The 23411-nt window shown below is 41.9% G+C and overlaps 2 protein-coding genes across 3 annotated transcripts; both read right to left on the reverse strand.

Annotated features, from left to right (window-relative positions):
* Positions 1-366: 366 nt before the first annotated feature.
* On the reverse strand, positions 367-10689 carry fbxo22 (F-box protein 22). 2 transcript variants are annotated; one of them, XM_088921314.1, is made up of 7 exons: positions 10487-10689; positions 9390-9522; positions 9081-9168; positions 6312-6407; positions 4950-5102; positions 4214-4379; positions 367-3615 (listed from the first exon to the last, which is right to left on the reverse strand). In XM_088921314.1, exons 1-7 carry the CDS (start codon positions 10615-10617, stop codon positions 3228-3230), a joined length of 1155 nt encoding a protein of 384 aa, XP_088777440.1. In that variant the 5' UTR covers positions 10618-10689; the 3' UTR covers positions 367-3227. The 2 variants fall into 2 exon arrangements, with proteins under 2 accessions (XP_088777440.1, XP_088777441.1); XM_088921315.1 differs by having other exon boundaries at positions 9390-9513; positions 10487-10657.
* A 1727-nt stretch (positions 10690-12416) lies between these two features.
* lactb (lactamase, beta) lies at positions 12417-17936 on the reverse strand. The gene is made up of 6 exons (XM_088921313.1): positions 17430-17936; positions 16835-16901; positions 16357-16547; positions 15372-15723; positions 14581-14746; positions 12417-13233 (listed from the first exon to the last, which is right to left on the reverse strand). The coding sequence occupies exons 1-6, from the start codon at positions 17811-17813 to the stop codon at positions 12711-12713; spliced, it is 1683 nt and encodes a 560-aa protein (XP_088777439.1). The 5' UTR covers positions 17814-17936; the 3' UTR covers positions 12417-12710.
* Positions 17937-23411: the final 5475 nt, after the last annotated feature.

Raw genomic sequence — 23411 nt, forward strand, 5'->3', positions numbered from 1 at the left:
TTTCAGCACGAGAGTTTCATTCTGATGTTGGGACGACAGCTGGTGTAAAAAATAATTTTCTTAAAAAAGGATCTGTTACTGAAGAAACAGCAGTATAAACAGTGGGACAATAATACTTTCAACAAAGGGTAGTGTTGTCTTTCAAAAGCACTCATATCTCATTACTAAGGTAGGTACAGTACCTTGTCAACTTAAAAAAAAAACACATTCTTTCTGAAGCACCAACTACTTATTTCCTTGTGTGTTAATTTGAATTTTGTTACGCAGACAAGAGTCTTTCAACTGTGTATGAAAAGCAGACATTTCAGAGCAAACCTGCAGCACACCAAGCAATGCGAAAACACAGGAATAATGCACAACCTCAGATTTTACCCCAAACATTTTATTTACCAACACGGGCATAGAACCAACTACACAGTGCCACAATGCTAAAAAAAGACATTAGGGATTATTCACCACCACAAAAAGAACATTAAAATAATTCAGAATATACAAAAGGCAGAACTTGAATTATTACAATCCACTTTACTAAGACCAGATTGACTTAAATGCAACCACACCACAGTGACTGTTAATTGCATGTGTTTCATGGTGTACACAGAAGCACTCAAGACACCATATTTCTCCACATACTCGGAGATTGCAAGCTTGAAAGGTTTTCCAACAATTAAATCATTTACTACCAAAATTAGTCCTGTCCTTTCAGGACAAAAATTACAATTCTATTTTGAAGGGGATAAGTACTATGTACCCAAAGCAGTTTCAATGTTTAAACTACACTCAAACCACCATTCAGTTACACTTATTTAGAAGGAATGGTGAATGTGTCTATAGAAATACCTCAAAATAAAAGTAGCACTTCCATGAAACTGAAAACACATTCTCTATTTTGACTACAACTAACATGACTTCCTTCCTTGGGAATCACATAACTTAACTGATCTTCTGCCAAGTTAGAGAAAATGTTGATCTTTCTTTCACTTTGAGAGAGACTGCCACCTTAGACTATACACATCTGACACAGTATTTGCACCAAATCCAAAACATCTCTTCTGTAGGAAAGCTCCATCTGAAAGAGAACCCTTCTCAGAAGCTGTTCATCTTCAAGCAAATAGTTTGGGAAAGATCTGACTAAAGGCAAGTTGTAATGAAGGACTCAATGAACTACAGTACTAAACTTATGAGTGAAGTTAATCAGGAATTTGAAAACCTTACAATTTAAAGAGTCAAATTATAGAAAACCCAAGCAGTTGGCATGTCCTTCAACCAATTGTTACTTTTAGATGTTAAATACAAGTTGTTGGGTTTTTTTTTTACAATGTACATTCCAAAGAGAATGAATAAAATTGAATGCATAAACCAATTTTAAAAATATTTCAACTGTAAGGGTTACAATACGAAGAATGCACAAATGTACACAGAAAATACACGGAACATAGAGATGTTGTGCAGAGTCAGAGCCAAACAGCTGTCCCAGGATGCGTGGTGGACTACACCCCAGCTGGGACACACACTCGGGGACAATTTAAAGATCCCAAGTAATCTGGCCAGCAGGTCTCAGGGATTTCCAGATCATCTCGGATATCGGGCTCCTCTCGGTAGTTGCCCGGAATTGGAACCGAAGAGAAGAAGGCCAGACTCAAACCCAGGACCATGAAAAAAAAAAATCCCAGAGCAAAAATTACAACAATATGCAAAGACGTTTCACGAATTCAGTACCGCCTAGTCTTCCACTAATGCCATGCGATGTCCCTCGCGAGATATTTCTTCCCAGAGGAATGTTGCCTTTTCCAGTGTGTATAATATATTCTTTTACAGGACTGCAACCAAAGGCTAAATGCTTCAAAGGTTCATTTGCTAGCTGCAGATGTTTAGGTAGTTTTAAACCCCCAAAGACCTATGAAACACAGTGGCACATTGCAAAGGGCACTTCCTAACACATTATTTCACTTGCCTGCCTACTTTGCTGTAAATGTCTGTCAGTAATCAGCCCACACATTTAGATTCAAACACGTTTACACTGCCGCCAGCCCCCTTCGAGTGCCCCAGCCTGTTTTGCAGGCTGTGCCTCCCTTAATGAACCTACCCTTTACAACGACTGGTCACCCCCTAACCTCAATCGCAGAACCCTAATATACAATCAGATGGCCCCCGTTAATCAAGAACAGGAAAAAGTGTATCCTCACTGCACACATATTGCACGGACAGCTTTTAAAAACAGTCTGAAAGAGTAATAAGCACCTTAGAATTAACATCACAAAAGAGCAGTAAATCTGAACAAAAGAGTAAAAGGTGTGGACAACTGTCATTTCTGAGGAAGCAAAAAATAATGATTGGGATCTACAATTTACATCAATTGTCGTAGTATATTTTGGTATTTTTTTATTATCTTTAACAAATGTTCTGAATTTATCTATGTAAGTGAAAAGGAAAAGAGTTTCTCTTTATCTTTTACTCATCATGATGTTTGGTTTCTTGCCATATATGGTTAAAAATACAGAAAAACAAACCATGAAAGAGCGGGGATAATCAGCTTTTTCTTCCATCTACATTTTCTAAAATGTTTTACCACAAAAACCACCCCTGGAAAAAGGAGTACCAGAGCTGTACATCACAAGCAAGACAAATCATGTGCGGTTATATAACATGTTGTTTTTATTTAATTAAAAATACCTATTGTTCCCTCCAAAGTACTACAAAACATCTATGTTCTCTCCCTTGTTCATACTAATTTTTTTTATCATCATTTTCAATCCTATAAAGCAATGCAAAATTCCCCTCAGAAATTATTGCTCACATAGGCTCAAAGCTTTGTTCAGATGCGTTTCTAAATTCTGAACCTTCCAAGGAAGAAATTCCCCCTTTGCTACAGCCCTATCCATTTGAGTTTGGTACATTTTGAAACCTTTTAGAGTAAAACTATCTGGAATGGTACAGATTTGTTACATTTTGCATTTGCCGTTGACTAGAAACACAATCAATCAAATTATTAAACTAAGTTCTTCAAAATGTAACAGCAAAGTGCTTCATAAAACCTACGGAATAATCATGCAGTCGTATCACTGAGCTGATGTATTTATCCTGTATGAAGTATACTTAACCCAACACACTCAAGTCAACTAGACGTCTTACGCTGGAATGAACTTTTTTTTTTGCCCGTTTGTTTCTTTACACAACCTCGTGAATGTTCTTCTCCATAGCCTGCGAAAGACGGCTCTCAAGCACAGCTACCCCAGATGCACAAGTGTCATCACGGTAGTGTAGCCGTGCTGCAGGTTGTCCGTGTCGGTCAGCACGTAGTTCTCAGTCACAATGCGGTCGCAACCAATCTCGCCGTTCCCGAAGAAGCCAAAGAGCGGGACGCTGGGAAAGACCTTGCGGAAGGCGTCGGCCTCCACGTTGTGCTTGTTGTTGTAGTAATTGAGGCCGCGGCCCACGCAGGCAAACATGAAGCCCAGCGTGTTCCTCTCGGGGATGCTGGCCGATTTCAGGCGCTGCACCGCGGCCTCGGCCGATTTCTCGCTGCTCACATCCTGATCCAGCAAAACCGATGCCCCCTGGATCTTTTGCCCGCTCAGCGCCAGGCCCACGACGCCATAGGAGCCTTCATTGCAGCTTTCCGGAAAGGAAACAGGCACACAGAGGGGTCAGAGCGCAAGGCAGCCTGGGGGATGTTCTCTTGTCCTGGCCATGACGGCTCTACCTCTTACCTGCGACCTGAACTGCAGATCACAAACCCTCCTTGCTTTGCGTTTCCCACAGGCGTTCGCTTTATATTTGTGGGCTGCCTTATTTTTTCCCCTTTGAACTGTGGTTTTGAAGCAAAGTGCTTGATTAACCTCCTTTGGACACTTGACGCATGGGTAAAAGGGATGTAAATGGATATCACAAGCTGGGCTTTTGTTAACAAAAAACCTCGCGTGTAAGAAGTCAGTCACAACCGAGCTGGTGCCAACAGTGCCGATTACCAGCAAGATAAAAGTACACTTGAACTCAGACGTTACTTCTTCTCTCCTTTAATAAAGAACCACTTCATAAAATGCAACGATAACCTCATAAGGAAACGTGCATATGAATGGAACATTGTTTTGGCACATTCCCTTATGGGCTTGTCATTTTATTTAATCCTTTCGCATTTCTTAACATAAGACTACTTGTATTTAAATAAAGCACCAATAAAGAAGCACACCAACAAACAGGAATTGCCACTTACCATTCTGTGGGCGGGGAGAACACGTTCTCCACATGGCCTCCTGCAATCAGCACGTTAGCTTGTGCCAGGGGCTGCAGGACATTATTGAGGAAACGTGCAGCTCCTGCTTTGAAGGCCTCGTAACCGAACAGGAGGACAACGCGCAAGTCTGGGTTGTTAATGAGCCCTGGGGTCAAACGAAGCAATAACAACTCATTCCTTGCCATCAGGTGGACATGCCCTCTCCCCCACTCATACAGGAGTAACATGACAACAGCAGCTCCTACTAACTCTGCTCGCTGTCTGTTCTCCATGTGGTAGCAATATCAATTTAGCCATCATTTACTCTAACACTCCATTTAATGTGATAATAACTGGAGGTGGCAATCGGAGCAGAACACAGCGACACCAGCAGGTCACTTAAAGTAAGAAACCGGCACCTTCGCAGTTCATGAACGAACCTGACACACAGATCATATTACTGCCGAGATGGATGGGATTAGCTTTTCCAAGCCTAACAGACCGGCACCATTTTTCTCAGTGACAAAACAAACCATGAGTTTCCATAAGCCTCTTCTGATTTTCTTCCAGCGGTAACTTTTTAGAAGAGGCACAAATGTTCAGTGGACGACCGATTCTCCGTCCCCTAACATTTTAAGCGACTTCAACTAGGTGTGATTCATTTTAAAAAACACCGCGCTGGAAAAGACCAAAAAGACTTGACATACATACACACAAGAGTTAATAAAATACCCACCTGCTTCCTCAAGGGTGGCTGTATTGAAACTCTGCTTGCAGAAATGGAAGGGGCGTATCTTTATTCCATCCATATTGGGGAACAATAAAGCAAAGCCAGCCTCCCCTTCTTGGTGTTCCTGTGGGTGCTTGGAGCTGCTCCCCATTGGAGTCACTGGGAGAGAAAGGAGACGGATCAATTCCAGCCTGCTCGCCTCTGATCTAGTCTCTCTCTACCCGTCTTGACGCCTCCTCTCACACACCAATAACCCGCTGTTTTTTAAAAAGGGGAAAACAACAATCAATGTCAATTTTTACTTCAGTAACCACATGTGAAATTTATTGCTGCCCGTTCCCGTCTTTAGTTTAATTGCTCAGTCAAATTAATTCGGACTTGGATACTTATGACATGCAAAAAAACTTAAAGGTCTTGTTTATGGAAGTTTCTTCTTTTGAAAACCAAACATTATTTTCACTAACGTTAGACTGATATTTTCAGTCTTTCAGATGCACCTGATGTAACTGTTGTTCGATATTTTATTAAGTTTCCCTGCGTGACCAGATAATCTTTTTCAGATCAGGCATACTATTTTGCCTCACTGTTTTACCATGGGTCGAAGATGATAATATGGCCCCAATTTAAAGATAAAAGCACAAGTCAATATCAACAGAGGCTGACACGCTGCCTGCTTCACTTGTACTATAAAAATTCATTTTCTTCCTTGCATGTTTGGAGCCTAACTTTACCGCTCCATAAATTGAAACGATGCCAATTCATCACCACTCTGATTTACAGCCAACAGTGCACTTTCAAAACAACTGGACCCACAGCAACAAAAAACCTACTGGCCTGTACTTCAGTCTGTCAAGGTATTCGCTTCAAACTTTAAACCATCCAATCTCAGGGCATCAGTGTTAACAGCAACAGACAATTGTAAAGAAAACAGAGAATAAAGCCCCCTGAACTTTGACTGCTTTATCATCATCGTGGTAACAATGTAGAAAAAAACCAAACAAAAAAAATTCACTGCACGATAACATCTTAGAATCTGAACAGCAGGGATTGTTTTGCATCTCTTTTTAAAAATAATATGAACAAAACTGCTCTATTTGCCTTCAGCACATGCTGCCATTACATGTTAAACAGAAAAAGGAGTATGAGTGACAAACACATACACATTCATATATGCGTGAGGTTCAAACGTGTCACATTTCAGCTGACTGATAAAAGGTTTAATAGCAGTGGGCTAATTTATTGGAACTCCTATAGTGGGTACATATTAACCTTTGCCAAAGCAATCCTACCATGATGAAGTCAACACGTATATCAGAGTGCAGGAAGGAAAAGCAGATGTAAGAGAAGTACTGGAATGATGGTCCTTACACACAATCCCTGGAGCAGCAATACCCAGCACATCGCATCCTTTAGGAAACAGCTTGTTGAGCTCAGCGGCTGCTCCTGCACAACACATCTTCCTTGCTGTGAAGGGGAAGAGTCTCAGGTACATGATTTATGTCTCAGTTTTTAAGCAAACACATTCTACAACAAATCCCCATAAAAAGGCTCAGGATTGCGCTGGACACTGTGATCTTGCCCAAGCTATCAAAGTGCACAGTTTTAAAAAAAAAATCTGTGCATTATTCACAGAAACAACAGACTTACTGTATCCCATCTACAAATACATACAATACATCAAAGTAAAGCAAATTGTCTTCTTTATAAAAGTGAGCATTATCAGCTATAAGGAAATAAAAGAGTCTAAATTAATACCATTCATTACATTGAAGCCTCTTAAAATATTTTAAAGTAGACGGAGTCTTCCTACAGTACTGAAATCACACTGGGTTGCCAATTGTAAAGAACACCAAGTGGCATGAAAGTGTCATAAAAATACATTAAGACACTGATGTCTTCAGACACCTACTGAGTCCTGAGTGATGTCTCTGGGTGTCTGACACCTCTTACAGAAATGTTGTAAAAAGAGAAAGAAATAATTTAATACTGAAGAGATGAGCTGTAGAGTATGTCCTGTGTTCCACGTCTGGAAAACCTTTGGAAAATGAGAAACAGAACTTGAGAATAAAAATGTTTCTTGCTCATTACATTACTAAATAATGAGCTGCTGGTCTCACTAACAAGGTAAAGCACTTAGTGTAAGAAAAAAAACAACTAAGGTCCTTTTTAAAAAAAAACTGACTGACCATTGACACTAATTAGTAAATGGCAGCATTGCTAACATGCACAGAAATCACTGGGCCTGAAAATTGTCAGCTTTCCTGCGCTACTTGCAGACCCTGTGGTTTATTATTCTTTCAAGGGCCACAGAAGGTGCATGCTGTCAGTTTGAACACTCGGCGCCTGAAGTGTGAGGGGCCACAGTGAGAAGCTTTGCTCCACAGCAAGGGCAGAACTTCCCGAGCAAGGGCAGAGGAAGATTTCGATCTGTCACACATTGAAACGCTGGCAGAAAAAGCCCAACTTCAAGTTTTTACATTGCAGGCATTAACTTACCTTATATGTTATCTGCCAATTAGAAAAATGATGTCGTAAAGTTTCTTAGACTACCTCAAGATGACATTTATAAATTTTAGGATAAAAACCCGAGCACATATGGCATTAATCTGCCATTCATCTGTGTAAGCGTGGTTCGCCATACACTAAAACCCAAAAAAAGTTTCAATTGAAAATTTAATAGATATCATCTGATAACACAAAATTCTGTTAAATGAGACTCGCCCAATAATAATTACCAGAAATATTAGACATAATTCCTAGGTTTCATATTATACACATTTTCTAAGAGTTTCAGCCAGTGGAGTCATTTTTGTATGCCCACAAAATTAAACCTGCAGAAATAGTGGGATATTCTAATGAATCTGAATTCTGCTATTCATGCAACATTACATCTGTGTCCACACACAACACTACAGTTAAGGTGAAACAGCAGAAGAAATCTACAATGACTTCTCCATTGTCTGTTCTATTTTTTTCATTTCAATTTGACATTGACTTTTTTTTTGTTGTATGCCTACCTATTTTGGAATCAGCACCTGTTTTAAGATCCAGTTCTCTTGCAATAACCCCTGCATCCACATGGGGAGCACCTCCTGTCTGGAGACATACTCCTCTGATGGGCGCATGCTTCTGGCCAGGTGCAGAAGGACCAGGAGGAGGAGCGTCTCTCTTATTGACTCACTGCACGCCTGCCAGGCTCTAGCTGGTCACAGGAGCTGCTGAGGCACTGGGAATTGTGAGGATCCAGGCACTGCACTGCTCTGGCAGTTGTGTGCCTCCATGCCTCCACTGGTCACGTCACCAGGTTTAACATAATGCCATCCTGGCACACAGTGCTCAACCTGCGCTCCAAATGAGCACTTCTGCTGGCTAAGATGTACTTTGAGTCCAACGGCATCGAAATCATTTTAGATTTTGTTCTATGACTTCATTAGCCAAGCACACTTCAAATAGTATGACAACCCCAAACAGCCAGCAGCCATATCACCCTGCAACTCATGACTGGCAGCCCACTGAAGCTCAGCAGGCGTGAGCCTGGTCAGTACCTGGATAGGAGACCTCCTGGGAAAAACTAAGGTTACTGCTGGAAGAGGTGTTAGTGGGGAGTGAAGGGGGAGCTCACTTTGCGGTCTGTGTGGGTCCTAATGCCCCAGGTTAGTGACAGTGACACTATACTGTAAAAAGGCGCTGTCCATTAGATGAGAAGTAAAACCAAGGTCCCGACTCTCTATGGTCATTAAAAATCCCAGGGCTTTTCTCGAAAACAGTAGGGGTGTAACCCTGGCATCCTGGCCAAATTTCCCATTGGCCCTTACCAATCATGGCCTCCTACTAATCCCCATCTATGAACTGGCTTCAATACTCTGTTCTCCTCCCCACTGAGAGCTGGTGTGTGGTGAGAGTACTGGTGCACGATGGCTTCTGTCACATCATCCAGGTGGAGCTGCACACTGGTGGTGGTGGAGGGGAGTCCCCATTACCTGTAAAGCGCTTTGAGTGGAGTGTCCAAAAAAGCACTAGATTAGTGTAAGCAATTATTAATTATAAATTATAAACCTCACGTCGAAGCACCTTCGGGAAACCAAGACTTTTAAATTATACTTGCAAAGCAAGACTCCTCACGGCCCAGTCTGTTACCTTTCTTCTGCTTGTAGGTGCCATCAGGTCTGTTCAAGGTGTCGCTGTCTGCCATCAGGAGGACTGTCCGGGGGAGCAAGTACACATTCTACAAAATAGCACATTTATACTCCTTTACTGAAACCCAGATCAAGGACTTAAAAGCTCAAAGCAATTGCTTTCCAATCTACACTGCTTGCAAACACCTGCTTCGACATTATCTGCTAATGTGATCTAATATACACAGTGGACTGGGAAATGGTTTATGAAATAGTTCATAAAAAAGAGTGCAGGTCAGAGGTGACTGCGAAAACAGAGCTGTCCCCTTACCTCTACTTGTTCTGCCAGAGTCCTGAACAAGACATGTCCATCAGAGCTGGAGGACCCAGTATTGGACACCCAGGTCATCTTCTGCTGTGTCCTCAGCACCCTGCGGGCACAGTCCCTCCAGAGTCTGCAGACGCTACCGGGACAGCCGACAGCAGCACAAAGGCAAAACAATAAATATCAAAAGAAGTCCTTCTATAACACAGCAACAACAACAGAAGGCATTTGGTTTACCGGAGCATATTTTTGATTTTGAAGGATTTAAAGAGATCCTGTTTGTGCTTTACAAGCAGCAAAGGTGGAAGATGTAGTGAAAATATCATGCTCACTAAATAGGTCGGCTTTCTACTGTTAAACAGCTATCGCAGGAGACAACTGTCCTCAGGGTTACAGTTACCAAGGAAAGGGAGTAAAACAGCTCACCTTCAAGGTGAATAATGCAATTGCTGGAGCACATCTGCAATTTTTCATCTATAATACCAGATTTTCCTTAAAAGGCATGAGATATCACGTCTTTTCAAACCTTTTGCTTGCTTGTAAAGAAAATGCGCTGTACTGCTAATTAATGCAACTAAGGAGCCATTTGCAACAGAGTAATTGCTCGCCTCAGAGCCGCAGCGTTTTGAATGTGTACCAAGCAGATACAAAAATACCAGATTACAATGTTTCAGCAAGTAAGTGAAACCGCAGACTTCCTGCGGTGTCAGATCACAGCTATATCACATGCCCATTTTCACAAGCAAGACTTCTTGGTATTTTGCGTTTAAATGTCGAAAAAAACAAATACAAAGAAACTCCCAAACATACTACATATATAAAGGGCTCTGCAGTCAAAAATCCAAGCGTGATCGAGTACAGGATATGAAGAAGACAAGAGATCCTGAATACAATTAACTCATTACCTCTTTAGAGAGCACAAGACGCAGCTTTTCTCTGATCTCATTTATGCATACATCTTTCGATTATAAAAATAGCCGGGTTCATGAATAAAACTCAAGATCACCGATGTGCTGTATCAAGGCTCCGTGTTCTGCAGCAAACATTGAGTGGAAGTCTACAGGGACTGTTAATAAATCCTGCAAACGAGAATCTGAACTTACCAAGCGGTACGGAGAAGTGACTTGGTCGGTACAAAGGTCAAAATCTTCTCCACCACCTCGGCCACATTACTAAGTATATATCCAGCTTTACTTTCTGGGGCTGAAATAGAGAATTCACCACTTCCATCCATCTCCCACTTCCGAGTATCCAAAACAACCCCAGGGAACAATGTTGACCCCTGAACTTACCATCAGTCGGAAGTGAACAATCCCATTTTTATTCCGTTTTATTTCTTTACTGCCGCCTAGTGGTACATTATTTTATCTCCTCCACAGCTGTGTCCAAAGATCAGAGGAGTGCAGTTTTATCGGATCTAGATCCAGATATAGGTGGTAGACCGGTCAATTTCGCACATTATTTAACCGGGAAACACTGTAGAAGCTGCAAAGGAAATTAAAAATAATGATGTTAAATATTTTACTTGTTCTAAACAGCGTTGGATCGAAAATGAAATTGCGTATTCAAATTCAAATTTAAGATTTTTACATTTAAACCAGGGAACACCAAGTATAAATGTACAGTGCACTAATGAGATGTAATTTTACTACTGTGTACAACCGTGGTCATCACTTTAGAGTACAAAACATATATTGCTGAAGTCCTACTCCCTGTTAAAACCTTTTTACCGGTATTATCAGTATTCAAAAGGGAATATATCTTCACTGAACAAACTTTATGTAGGTAATTTATATTGGAGTTCATTATCTTAATCTCACATGATCACCTCACAGGAGGTTATAGTCCACGGGTCTCTCATGTAGACCAGATGATTGCTTAAATCCCCTGCAATATCCACAGTACTGTAGTCAGCATTTCCCTTACCTCTGCAGGTGCACTGACAGCATTATTGCCTTGGCAAGTATGTATGGGGAGCTGGGGTTGTGCTAATAAAATAATTAAAATATATTTTATTCAAAAAGTTATCTTTAAAGATTAGATCAACTTTCTCTGTTCTGTGCACTGCTGTCAAAGTGGATGTGTTACACAAATGTACATTGATGTCATAAGTGAAGGTAAAATGGTTCATAGATTCATATTTCCTTCTCTCAGGCACCAATAACATACACTAGAAATGTAAAGTTGAGTGCCAGAAAAATCTGGCCTTTTCTTAAAAATTGCTTACATTTCAATTGTATGTCAATTTAATTCCTAAACGAATGCCCCAACTGTCAAAGTTTTACACATAAAACATGGTATTTCGTCATTATTTCATACTACGGTCACATTCCTGACAAGGAAACTGTGTGTCAAATGTTTCTCTCAGCAAACTCTAACATTTCTGGGGCTCGGTTAAATACAATATTTTTGGGCTAAGTCTATAATCAGTACACAACTCAAAACACATGCAGATAACCATGGAGAGGCACATGCAGAACTACAATATCGTCCTACACTTCATGTCCATGGTTTCTATTCCTTAGAAACTTAGTGTATGTCAGGAGTTACTACAGAACTGTCGTGAGAAACTTAAATTTTTCAATGAGGGAGTCAGTATTCAAGGTAAGAAAGGCAGATTCTGACATTACTCTGTTTTTGTACATGAATGATCACCTATTCACTGAGAGAAAGCCATGCATTCCTGGCAAGGGTCACATCCACCCTGAGCCTGTCCCAGAAACACACACACTCTTTATGGGGTGACAGCCTCAGGGCACCCACACAAGCACAGGGGGTTCAATGTAGAGATGCCATTGACCTATCCAGCATGTCTTTGGCAGGCGAGAGGAAACTGGAGCACCAAGCAGGTACCCACGAGAACAAAGGGAGAATGCAAACCCCACAAAAAAGGCACCCCAATCTAGAACTGAATCCAGCGCCCTGGAGCTGTGAGCTGGCAGCAGTAACCGTGGCGCTATCCTAATTCTTCTGTACTGTACATCGATTCAGACTCTTCCGTGATCCCACCATGTGTAAAACATGAACAGTCAGTAGACAAAAAACTTTTTTTAATGGATCAGACTCGGACAGATTAAACATAAAGGTACGCTGAAGTTTAAAAAAATGCCTTTTCGACAATAAAATGTTTTTTTTTAGCCACGTGTTTTCCACTGTTAAAGAAGTTTTTAGATGTATTTAAAATGGCATTAAAAATGGAATCCTCTTCTTCCTTTAATACTGCAAAAGATACCAATCTTGCTAATACAGAAAAGACCTCAAAAACAAGCATTTTTACTTCAAAATGATTGGTGCACCAGCTGCACAAAGACAGCCTCCTGTGCTCTCTCAAGCATTCCTGGCTTTCTCGAACTGCAGAGCGATCTTCAGGGCAGTGCTGTTGAGACCGGCAGACTGCATGTTACTGATAATAGTCACCACGATGCCCTGTGGAGGAGCCAATGTCTGTCCCTCGCTCTGAGCCAGGTCGCAGGGCAGGACTAACAACACGCTACTGGCCCCTACGGCTCCCCCTGTGTGTGAAACATAGCGCCGCCTTTTCCTGCACTGTCCAAACTGCTGCTGCTCCTCCACCACCAGCCAGCCCATTGCATACTGCCCATCCTTATCCCAGGATCCTTCAGTTCCATCCACAGGAGTCCACATGGCTTTGGCCGTTTCTGGCTTGAGGTAGCCCGGCAGGAGGCCCCTGCCATCCTTAACATGTGCCATTTGGTAGCTGTAAAGCATGGCGTTGCCAAACACCAGCAAGTCACCAACAGTGGACAGGAACCCTCCCCCTGCCCATTTGTAGGAGTTGTCCACATAAGGGCAGTTCACAATGCGGCCTTTTTTGTTGAAATGATAAAACCTGCAAAGAGGGAAAGAAAAACACAGATGGTGTTAGATTCCCACTTAAAGACAAGTAATGTTCTCATTTAATGAGAAGTTAATGAGATCTAATACTCATCCACATGGGTTTCCTTAATCAGCCTTTCAACGCTTTCTCTCCTGCTTGCTTAGAGCTGTCCCAAAAACAGAACCAGTCACAGGGGAGAGTGACATACCAGAGCTGCTCTGCTCCTGAGTGACTAACAACGAGTAGAACCCCTCTGCTTTTCTCAGGGGGACAAACTCATAAGACGTAAAGATAACTTGCATGTCTCTGGATGATGGGAGGAAACCAGAGCACCCTGGCAAAAGTCAACAGAAAAACAGACAGTACATGGACCCGACACAGAGAACCAGAATTGGATCAACTTGTGGTACCCTGCAACTGTTATGCTAACCACCACTCCTGTATCCATCCATTTTCGAACTGCTTTTTCCAATCCAGGGTCACAGGGGAGCCCGAGACTATCCTGGCAAGCAACAGGCACTAGACAGGATCCACCCTGGATAGGATGCCAGTCCATCGCAGGGCACACACAGACACAAATACACACACTCACACCAGGGCCAGTTTTCCCAGAAATCAATTAACATGACATTTTTGCATAGTAAACAGCTGCCAAAATTTACAGGCACATATTCCCTTAATGTGAAACTATAAAAAGCACCGTTGCAATTTTATTTGCGTTGCAGATCTTTAGGGTTTGTTGACGTCCAACATTTTAGTTTGTGCCATGCAAATCATATGCAGATGGCATCCTAATTCACTACACAGCGTGAAGTAATAAACAAAAACAGATAATCTGAGTCAGCCCAAAGAGATTGCACATATTAAAAAACAAAAACATAAATGATCTCAAATAAGTTGCAAATTAACCGTATGTGTTTCCCTGGGGTAACAGCTTTTAGAGTTTAGATGCAGAACAGCTAAAAGAGTTCAGTCATCTAGATACCAGTGACTGGAAACTGAAATGTTCAATGCAAACATGAGAGAATCTCAATGAAGACAATCCTTTGGTCATAGACAGTGGTTCAGGTTTTGAGAGTTTTAATTTTTAGAAGAAATGAACTTATGGATAAGAAGCCAAAGTAGTGAAATCAAACCAGGTGTGATCGGGTACCTTAGAGTGAGAAATGAATGGAATGAGAAATTGAAGCTTTAACTGAAAGATGTAATACCATGTGTGGCACTGAATGCTTAGTGCTCAGCATTAGTGCAATATTTTCAACACAAAGCAAACCTTACCATGCAAAATAAACCACAAGAATTTAGACTTTTTTTGAAACAGCAGGCTTTGAAATTTGACTTTGCAGGTTTCTCTGTTACCTCGAACGGTTGTATATAATGCGGTCGTTCTCCTCCGGCACGGTGTTCAGCATGCCCAGCTCCCGGAACATCTTCATCATTTGATCCAGGAAGGGCTGTCCTGCTGCCCTCTCCGCCACCGCGCTGAGCAGAGTGAAGGCGTGTGTGGAGTACAGGAAAGTGCTGCCTGCAGACACAGACAGCGCACTGCTTCAGCCCCACACAGCAGCTTCGGGGTACGCAACTGAAAAATCCAGCAGCTTTAAGGACAGTACTGAACATGGTCTGATCTGCTACAGCTTCACTGACGCACAAGGGTGCTCAGTGTAACTACCACTTTTGATAACTGCAGCTACAGAAAACTATGCGAAGAATAATTAGGACTCTTAAAGTAGCAAAATGTAATTTTAGGAAATGCTGAAGAAAAATGCATATGCACAATTGCCACTTGAAGCCTTTGGACTCAAGGAGCGCTGTTCTCTAAAAAAAAGCTTTTTTTCTTCAAAGGATATCCTAAATGAAATATTCCATACGTGGTCTTTTTTGAGACACTTAAATAACCTGCCTTTCTCCCTGCGCCTCTCTTAGAAGATAGAGAGACCAATAAGCAGGTCTAAAAAAGAAAAAAAAAACAACATATCCAGATAACCACATAGACACATGTCATTTCTTGGACAGAATTAACACATGTGAATCAGAAGGAAGAGAATTTTATAGTGAAAGCGGCCACATTTCCTAAAGATACTTGATATGGTTTATCTGTCTCACCCAGCAACCCTTCACAATTTTATAGAACAGCTGTCATCTGTCACCTGGCTTGAAAATCAGGGGGTCATTTTTAAACAGGTCCAGGGCCTGGATGACGCTGTCAAACTTCTCCTTCAGGTAGTACTCTTCCTGCTCAAACTCCTTCTTAGCGGCCTGCTTGGCGTCTTTGCTCTTGGTGCTGTCGTTGCCCTTGCTGGATGGCTCTCTGTCACTGTTCTTCCTGTCTTTGGGATGAACTTCCTGACTCCCCAAGGCCTTATCTTCTGCTGCAGCAGCTCTCTGCTGTTTTAATGCTCGGTTGACTTTCTCTTTTTCCTCCTTCACTTTCTTTGCATCCTTCTCGTAGTGACGGATCCCACTCAGGTGCGACAGTAGCATCCGTGTTGTTATCGCAACCTCAAAATGTAAAACAACAGCACTGTAAACCCAACATACTGGCGCTGCCAGTGACAGCTTGAGGGAAAAGGCGAGGAAGGGATTTGATCGTGCCAACATGATCCTCCCTTAAGGCCAAAACGACTTGTCTAATTACAGAAAATAAAAATATGAAGGAAATATTAAGGGGGGGGTGTTTGTCACAAAGAAGCTTGTAGATCAATAAAGCAATCCTGGAGACATCTCAGGGTACAGGATTTCTTCCAACCCTCATGCAAAATCCTTTCCCACACTGCTGAAAACAACAGGCAAAGCCATTCTGTATTTCAACACTTCGTGCTTTTTTGTTAACGTTTTTGTAAAGGACAAGTAACTGTCTGTAACGAATACAGCCCTGTGTATAACACAGATCTCAACCACCCGGACTAAAGCAGCTCTCTTTTAGCTCAGCTAGCAGGTTCCCTGTTGCGTGACGCCGGAGACCCGGGTTCGCGCCCAGGTAGTGAGGGACAAACTGGCAGGGCAGGAGCGACAAGGGCAGAAACCCCAAGAAACGTTACATGTCCAACATATCCAGCATGTCCCCCCGCCAGCCAACTTGCAGTCAATGAAAATAACCAGTGTCACCTGACCTGCCCCCTTTTGTCGACTTACAGCTTCTCCCTTAAACTCCTTCTCTGGAAACTCGGGGACGTATTTCTGCACCGGCGCGTCCAGATCCAACCTGCCTCGCTCCCACAGCCGGGCGACAGTCGCCATGGTGAGGGGCTTGCTGATGCTCGCAATACGCATCACGGTTTCCGGGCGGCACCGAACCCGGTTCTCCAAATCTGCGTACCCAAGCCCTTCAGCACAGAAACAAAAATAAACAGAATTAAAACAACATTTCATTTAAAAGCGTCATTAAATCATTCATTTGTGGGTCTATACACTGTATGTGTCTTTTAGAAAACAATGTTCAGTTCAGTTTATTGCCATATGCACAAGTGCGATGAAATGCTTATAACCAGTGTCTAAGCAAACTAAAAAAAAAACCAAAGCAATTACAGTACATACTATGACTTACTGATTATCTTTATGGTAATAATAAGAGCAACAACCCACTTAAAGTTTAATCAATGGAACTACCCACCTTCAGCCCAAACCTGTGTGCCATCCACAGACACCCCGACCACTATTCCCGGAGCAGCAACTTCATCCTACCACCGGGAGAAGGGAGATCAGTAGGACAAAATACTGAAGCACTGCCATTCAGAGCAGGTCATCTCAAGCTACACCGTAAACTAAAACAACAGTCGGAGAACTGGAATACAGGAACTCTGTGTCAATAAGTTCAAGGCTGGAGTGGGTGCCGCCTATCAGAGCAGGTATAGTACAATCGCCGGATCAGTGCCATTGAGCCCTGGCTGTTACACATAGACTGGGTTAGAGCAGTCAAGAATTAACCACTGCGTCCTGGAGCTATTACCGCAACAATGCCTGGCATTACACCAAACAGCAAAAAAAAAACTTCTAAATGGTAAATTAGTATCACGCGTACATGATTCAATTAAAACTATACTGAAACCACCTGAAAACAGAAAACTCCACGTATACTTCTTTTTTCCGTATGCGACTCCGATACTTTGAGCGAAAGTCTGATGCACTGTTTTTCAAATCTGGCGATGCGCGTCGATTTTCTTCTCTCCTCAAAAAACAAAAGACAAGCAAACCCCCAGTACCTGTACCTTTATCCTTTGCAGAAGGTCTCGGCTTATTTCTATGGCAGAAGCATATCTTTTAGCGTTATTTTTCTCTTCATCGTCGGGTGTTTCACCCTTGTGTTCCGAACCCCAAGCAGGGTCTGCGTCCTCTTTTAAACCCAGCGCTAAGACCAACCCAGCGCCAAGCCCCCAGAGCCAAACCTTGGAGCGCTTAGCGTTCAGAGAATGAAAGCCGATTTTATTCGGGTGTGTTTTGAAGCCTCGACTTTGTTGACAAATCCAGGATCCACCGATCAGCCAGCCGCAACGAGGAAGGCTCTTGTTAGCCTCGTCTGTCCAGGAGCGAGTTTTCCGCAGACAGCAGCTTTCACAGCTGCGCCTGCAGATGTTGTAAAGCAATCGAGACATAGTGCACGGACGTCAAAATAGTCAATTTAGTGATGTAAGAGAAAAAAAAAGGGTAAGCAAGGGGAGAAGGGCGAGATTTCACTGGTTGGAGCGCAGCCTGCCTTTCACCCTTTGACAGTGACAAACTCCTCAGGCAGCAATAATCAAACTCTGATTCAGACCCCACAGGGCCAACGCAGAATTTTGGATTAGAAAGTTAGGGAGGTATGTACTACCTCGTCAAGGTTTATAAACGTTTATAAAATTATAAACGTTCAAGCATTTAATTGTGCTTAAACATAATACATAAACGTGTTTATTGTGATATTAAGATTTAACATATGTAGTATATTATATTTTTATATGACTAGAAGCTGAAACAATGGGCTCTCTCTCTCTGCAGTGATAATCTTCAATTAAATATTTATTAGAACTTCGTTTGAACAGAGCTTAGTTTCTGCAAAGATTTATTCACTGCTTTTATTTTTCTTGTAATTTGTGAATATTGTAGCGTTTTCAGGTTCTTTTCAGAACAAAGAACCAGTGGAAACGCGATTAATAAACCAAGCGCAAGCTTTATTCATTAACAACCACACGATATACACACACATGAGGAGACTGACGGAACACGCACACATTTTTAGGGTGGTAATTACTCAACAACACGCTATACTTTTATAAGACTACACAGGGCACTAGAACTACTAGGACATTATTTACACAGGTAGGGTCAGCCGCTGGTCATCGTGCTGACCCTCAGACTCTCCCCGGCTACCACTACCAGCATGCCCCGCGGTACTACGAGCGCCTAGGGGCGCTTCCTCCTCACCACCAGGCGAGGGCGTTACAATATAAAATGCACATTATGTTCTCTAAATCATAACGAGAATAATTTCTTCGAAAAGTGGTGAACCATTTAACACGAGTTTTTCTCTGTACCCTCCAGTCTGCTTATAAAGACTATTCTTTTTCATGTACATACAAAATAAGCAAAGGTTCGAACAACTATAGAGTAGGTAATTGCAAATCAATGTAATAAATGTCACATGTCACACTAATACTGTAGGTGTGATGATATAACCCATTTCCTGTGAAGTCAACGTCCAAAAGCATTTAATAGACTTCATATATAAAGTACAAACGTCCTTTTTTCAAGCTATATTAACAACAGAAAGGAGAAACAGTATCCAAAACAGATGAGTGAACAAAAAGAACTGGGAACAATATGGTGTCATAGATAATTACAAATCTGAACATCAAATCAAAAGTTTGACTTATATCAGTGGTAATTTTTCCTTGTTATTTTTCATATTTCTGTTGGAGGTTAATGTTGCATTTCCATCTGATAAACATGAAAGGGGGAGTGGCAATGGACAATTCTGTTTTGTGGATATGATATCTGCCCATTGTCAATAACAGATTCATAATAAATACATGTTCTTTTTCCATTGCAAGATTACATCTTGTAAGCTACAACATGACATTAAACTCCTTAATCCTACTAAGGGGTGAGCCTGGTCAGTACCTGGATGGGAGACCTCCAGTGAAAAACTAAGGTTGCTGCTGAAAAAGGTGTTAGTGAGGCCAGTAGGGGGGCGCTCACCCTGCGGTCTGTGTGGATCCTAATGCACCAGTATAGTGACGGGGACACTATACTGTATAAAGATCCCAACCTTTGAATGAGACGTGAAAACCGAGGTCCTGACTCTTTGTGATCATTACAAATCCCAGGGTGTTTCTCGAAAAGAGTAGGGGTGTTACCACGGCGTCCTGGCCAACCCACTGATAGCTGATGTATGGTGAGTGTACAGGTTAATAATAAAAATAATAATAATAATAATACCTAGGAGCAGTGGTGGCCTTGGGCTCACTGGGCTGGAATGTGCATACGAGAGCACAACTGTCGGCCTAAGTGAGTACATCAAGCAAGGATTCGACAAATATACCAGGCTCATAATAAGACCTGAAAAAACAAAGAAGAAATATTCTCTGGTCAGCATTGGCGAGGAAATCAAGAGCCAATACATCAAGCCTGAAATCAGCTACCATACAACAACATCTAGTCGGGAGTCCATAAAGAGTAGGATGAAGGCTTCGCTCATCGAAGAAAAAATCAATCAACACTTGTCGAAGCCACTCCATGGTCAGTTTTACAAATGGACGTTTAACAATTATGATGATAGAAAACGGACCTTTGGATGGCTACAAAGTTCTAGGCTAAAAGGAAAGACAGTTTTATCACGGCAACTCAAGATCAGGCATTAACACTCGCTATGATCAGAGGAATATTCTCAAGACGGATGTGGATGGCAATTGCCAATTGTGTCACCAACAAGAGGAGAATATCAGCCATATTGTTGCTGGATGCTCTATGCTAGCACCGAAAAAATATTCGCATTGGCACAATAGAGTAGCTAGCTACCTGCACTGGTCACTTCGTCAGGAGCTTGGCCTACCAGTGCATGATCACTGGTACGATCACCAGCCTGAAAAAGTTGTGGAGACAGAGAACATCACCATCATGTATAACATGGCTGTTAACACTGATTGTACCACTGGAGCAAACCGACCCGACATCATCCTCCATGATCGTAGCAAGAGGCGATGTTTTCTCATTGATGTACAGATGACACAAATGTCTGTTATAAGGAGGTAAAAAAATTAAGCAAATACAGTACAAGGGCCTTGAGATTGAGATATTGCGCATGTGGAACACAAAGGCGCATGTGATCCCAGTCGTAGTCGGATCTCTTGGAACTACTCAACTCGCATTTCAAAAGTTCCTCGGTGAGCTGCCAGTCAAAGTGAGTGCTGCTCAGGTGCAGAAAATTGCTCTCATCGGAACAGCCCACATACTCCACAGTCCTGACCATCGGACAATAGCAGGACCTGAGGAGTCCGATGGATCCCTGGTCAATAGCAACCAGCAGAAGAGTTGAGAAGATAAAACGTTTTGAATAATAATAATCTCTTACACTTATTAGGGTGGAGCGGTGGCTAAGGATCTGCACCTCTGGCTGGAAGGTTGCTGGTTCAAATCCTGCAGCTGGCAGAGGAATTCTACTCCATTGGGCCCCTGAGCAAGACCCTTCACCCCAACCCCTCCAAGGGTGCTCTACAATGGTTGACCCTACACTCTGACCCCAAGCTTCTCTCCCCGTCTGTGTGACTCGTGGAGAGCAAGCTGGGGCATGTGAAAAAGACAAATTCCTAATGCAAGAAATTGAATATGGCTAACAAAGTGGTCTTAATCCTAATCTCTTAACATAGCACTTTTCTGGATACTCCATTCAAAGAGCTTTACAGGTAATGGGGATCCCGTCCACCACCACCAGTGTGTAGCCCCCAAATGGATGAAGCAACAGCAGCCATAGTGCTTCAGTACACTCACCACACACCTGAAATACCTAAATATAAATTTTGCAAGTCTATGAGGTCCTAAGAGCCACTGTCAATACGCACCCACAAAAGGTAATGTGTAATTACTACAAGAACACTCTAGATGGAGACTTCTTCACAAGCTGCATGAGATTCAAAGGCTTTTTAAAGAAAATGAAAAAAAGACCACAAGGTGTCAGTGTTTTACTGCTCATCTGTTTTTATTAACACTATTAAATAATTAAAATGCTTACTACCGTTCAGAAGACAGACCCAAGCCTAACCAAAAGCAACACATGGATTCAGGGACAACGGCACTCTTATTCTCCTGAAGTTATTGAATCTTACAGTCTGGAGTATGCCATCGAAGGTATTTGTTAGCTGACTGTTTATAGTGCTCATCTGTTTTCATTTGATAATGAGTAGCATGCACCAGTACACTTCTGCCAAAGTGTTCTTGCTAAACAGTAAGGAATCTCTTGACTGAGAGGCTTAACAGTAAACACAGAAAGCCTTCTGATAGCTACTCTGCAGGCCTTCTTATAGATGCCAATTTAGAAATCTCATTTAACCTATTTTTTATCTATAATACCAGCAGTACAGACCTCATTCTGTGTTCGCCTGACTTGAATGTATAGTACACAGCTTGTCAGCAACGGCAGACACATAACAGGTTTTTTTAAATGTTTCATCATGTGAAGCAAATCTTTTTTGTATTCTCTATTTTGCATTTCGTGTCTGTAATGATCTGCGACTCTTGAAAGGCAGCTTTATTTGTCAAGTCAATAGTTTTCTTCAGAAATAGGTTTAAATTCACTACAGTACTAGACATTGCAACAAAAGAATTCGAGCCCATTTACCTGTGGTTAACTTTTCTTCTCTTGCAATAACTATTTTAGCTTATAATATCACATTGTATCCAATATACACTAAGCAAATACTAAGTAGACCTGTTTTTTTGCACAATACAGTAGTATCTAACTTATTCAGGTTCTATATTTCTGACAAACTTGAAAATAATAACCTAAAGGCAATCATGTAAAAATCACAAATCTCTGCCATTTGGACTCCAAATGATACATTTTTTTTAAAAACACAGAGCACCTGATTTTATTTTATTTTTTGCTGATGAATATAAATGATGTCATTCCTTTTTGGGTCAGCACAGACCTTGCAAAGGATAGGGCCTGATAAACATCTCGATGCAGTGCACTATTTAAAACAAGCAAAGAGTCCTCTTCGTGTCCCCTGTGCCAGCAAAACTGACCTGCATAATTCCCAAGGCATCTCGGGAGATTCCACAAGGTATTCAAAATCAAATACCATCATCACTGTCAACTGCTCATTCAGATGTCCAGACATCAGCAGGAGGCTTTGTTTGTTATTCCTTCTCCTGCAGTCAGACAGGCTTGCTGAGACATGGTTGGCAGTGAGTGTTTTGGAATCCGTTTCTGTGACGATGCTTCTGAGAATGCTGCTGTCCTTGCTGAAGGAATAAGCTCAAACAGTAAAAAGCAAAAGCGGACTAGTGAAGAGCTTGAACGCTTCTAAACTGGGTGTGTGCTTAATTATCCAGACATCATAATCCAAACAAATCTTTACATTTCTACCCATTTCTATTTTGAAAACGGGAGTCTTATAATTAAGTTAATGTTTTTGCATTTGAGCAGTAAAGGTGTCCCATGCAGAGCACGAACGGTCATTCAACAGATCACTCTTCACCCGGTGAGCAGGAGCAGGGTGACCTCTGTTGTGAAGTGAGGGTCTGCACCCTCCCGTATTCAACACAAAAATGTAATTAACCTCGTACTGCATTATGCTTTTCACGCTGCCTTGTCCAGTGAAAGCAGCTTTCCAAGTAATAACACCGTGACTGATTAAAACACTTTAAAACACCTAAGCAATCTATTCCTATGTGTGACCTCTATCCCACATGATCAGTCAGCGCTCAGATATGAGAAGGAAAGCATGTGCTGAAAGGGCATTTAAATAAGAACTTGTGGACAAGTGGCTCTAATCAACTGTGTGCAAGAGCCAGATAGTATAATAGTGCCTTGCCAGCACTTTCCTTCTCTCATCAACATAAATTCCAGGTGCTCTTGAAAGATCTTGACTCTAAAGACAGAAATTCAGAAGAACTAATGCTTTCTGATTTCACTTTCAACTGTCTAGACACTGCAGCACCTGACATGCTAGTTATGGGACTCTACTTTGAACTGCATCTTTGTTTCTCTTGCAAAC

This window comes from Atractosteus spatula, chromosome 7, assembly GCF_055471065.1.
Source record: "Atractosteus spatula isolate fAtrSpa1 chromosome 7, fAtrSpa1.hap1, whole genome shotgun sequence".
In the NCBI taxonomy this organism is placed as follows: Eukaryota; Metazoa; Chordata; class Actinopteri; order Semionotiformes; family Lepisosteidae; genus Atractosteus; species Atractosteus spatula.

What these genes read in the sequence shown, in the direction of transcription:
- fbxo22 (XM_088921314.1), bottom strand. Translation starts at nt 10,617, where the DNA reads ATGGATGGAAGTGGTGAATTCTCTATTTCAGCCCCAGAAAGTAAAGCT. An exon ending in AGCCACCCTTGAGGAAGCAG is followed by an intron (nt 4,380 to 4,949) that starts GTGGGTATTTTA and finishes GTTTGACCCCAG; the next exon opens with GGCTCATTAACAACCCAGAC. An exon ending in TTCTCCCCGCCCACAGAATG is followed by an intron (nt 3,616 to 4,213) that starts GTAAGTGGCAAT and finishes CTTTCCGGAAAG; the next exon opens with CTGCAATGAAGGCTCCTATG.
- lactb (XM_088921313.1), bottom strand. Translation starts at nt 17,813, where the DNA reads ATGTCTCGATTGCTTTACAACATCTGCAGGCGCAGCTGTGAAAGCTGC. An exon ending in AGGAGTTTAAGGGAGAAGCT is followed by an intron (nt 15,724 to 16,356) that starts GTAAGTCGACAA and finishes TTACATTTTGAG; the next exon opens with GTTGCGATAACAACACGGAT. An exon ending in CCCCCTGATTTTCAAGCCAG is followed by an intron (nt 14,747 to 15,371) that starts GTGACAGATGAC and finishes CTGTGTCTGCAG; the next exon opens with GCAGCACTTTCCTGTACTCC.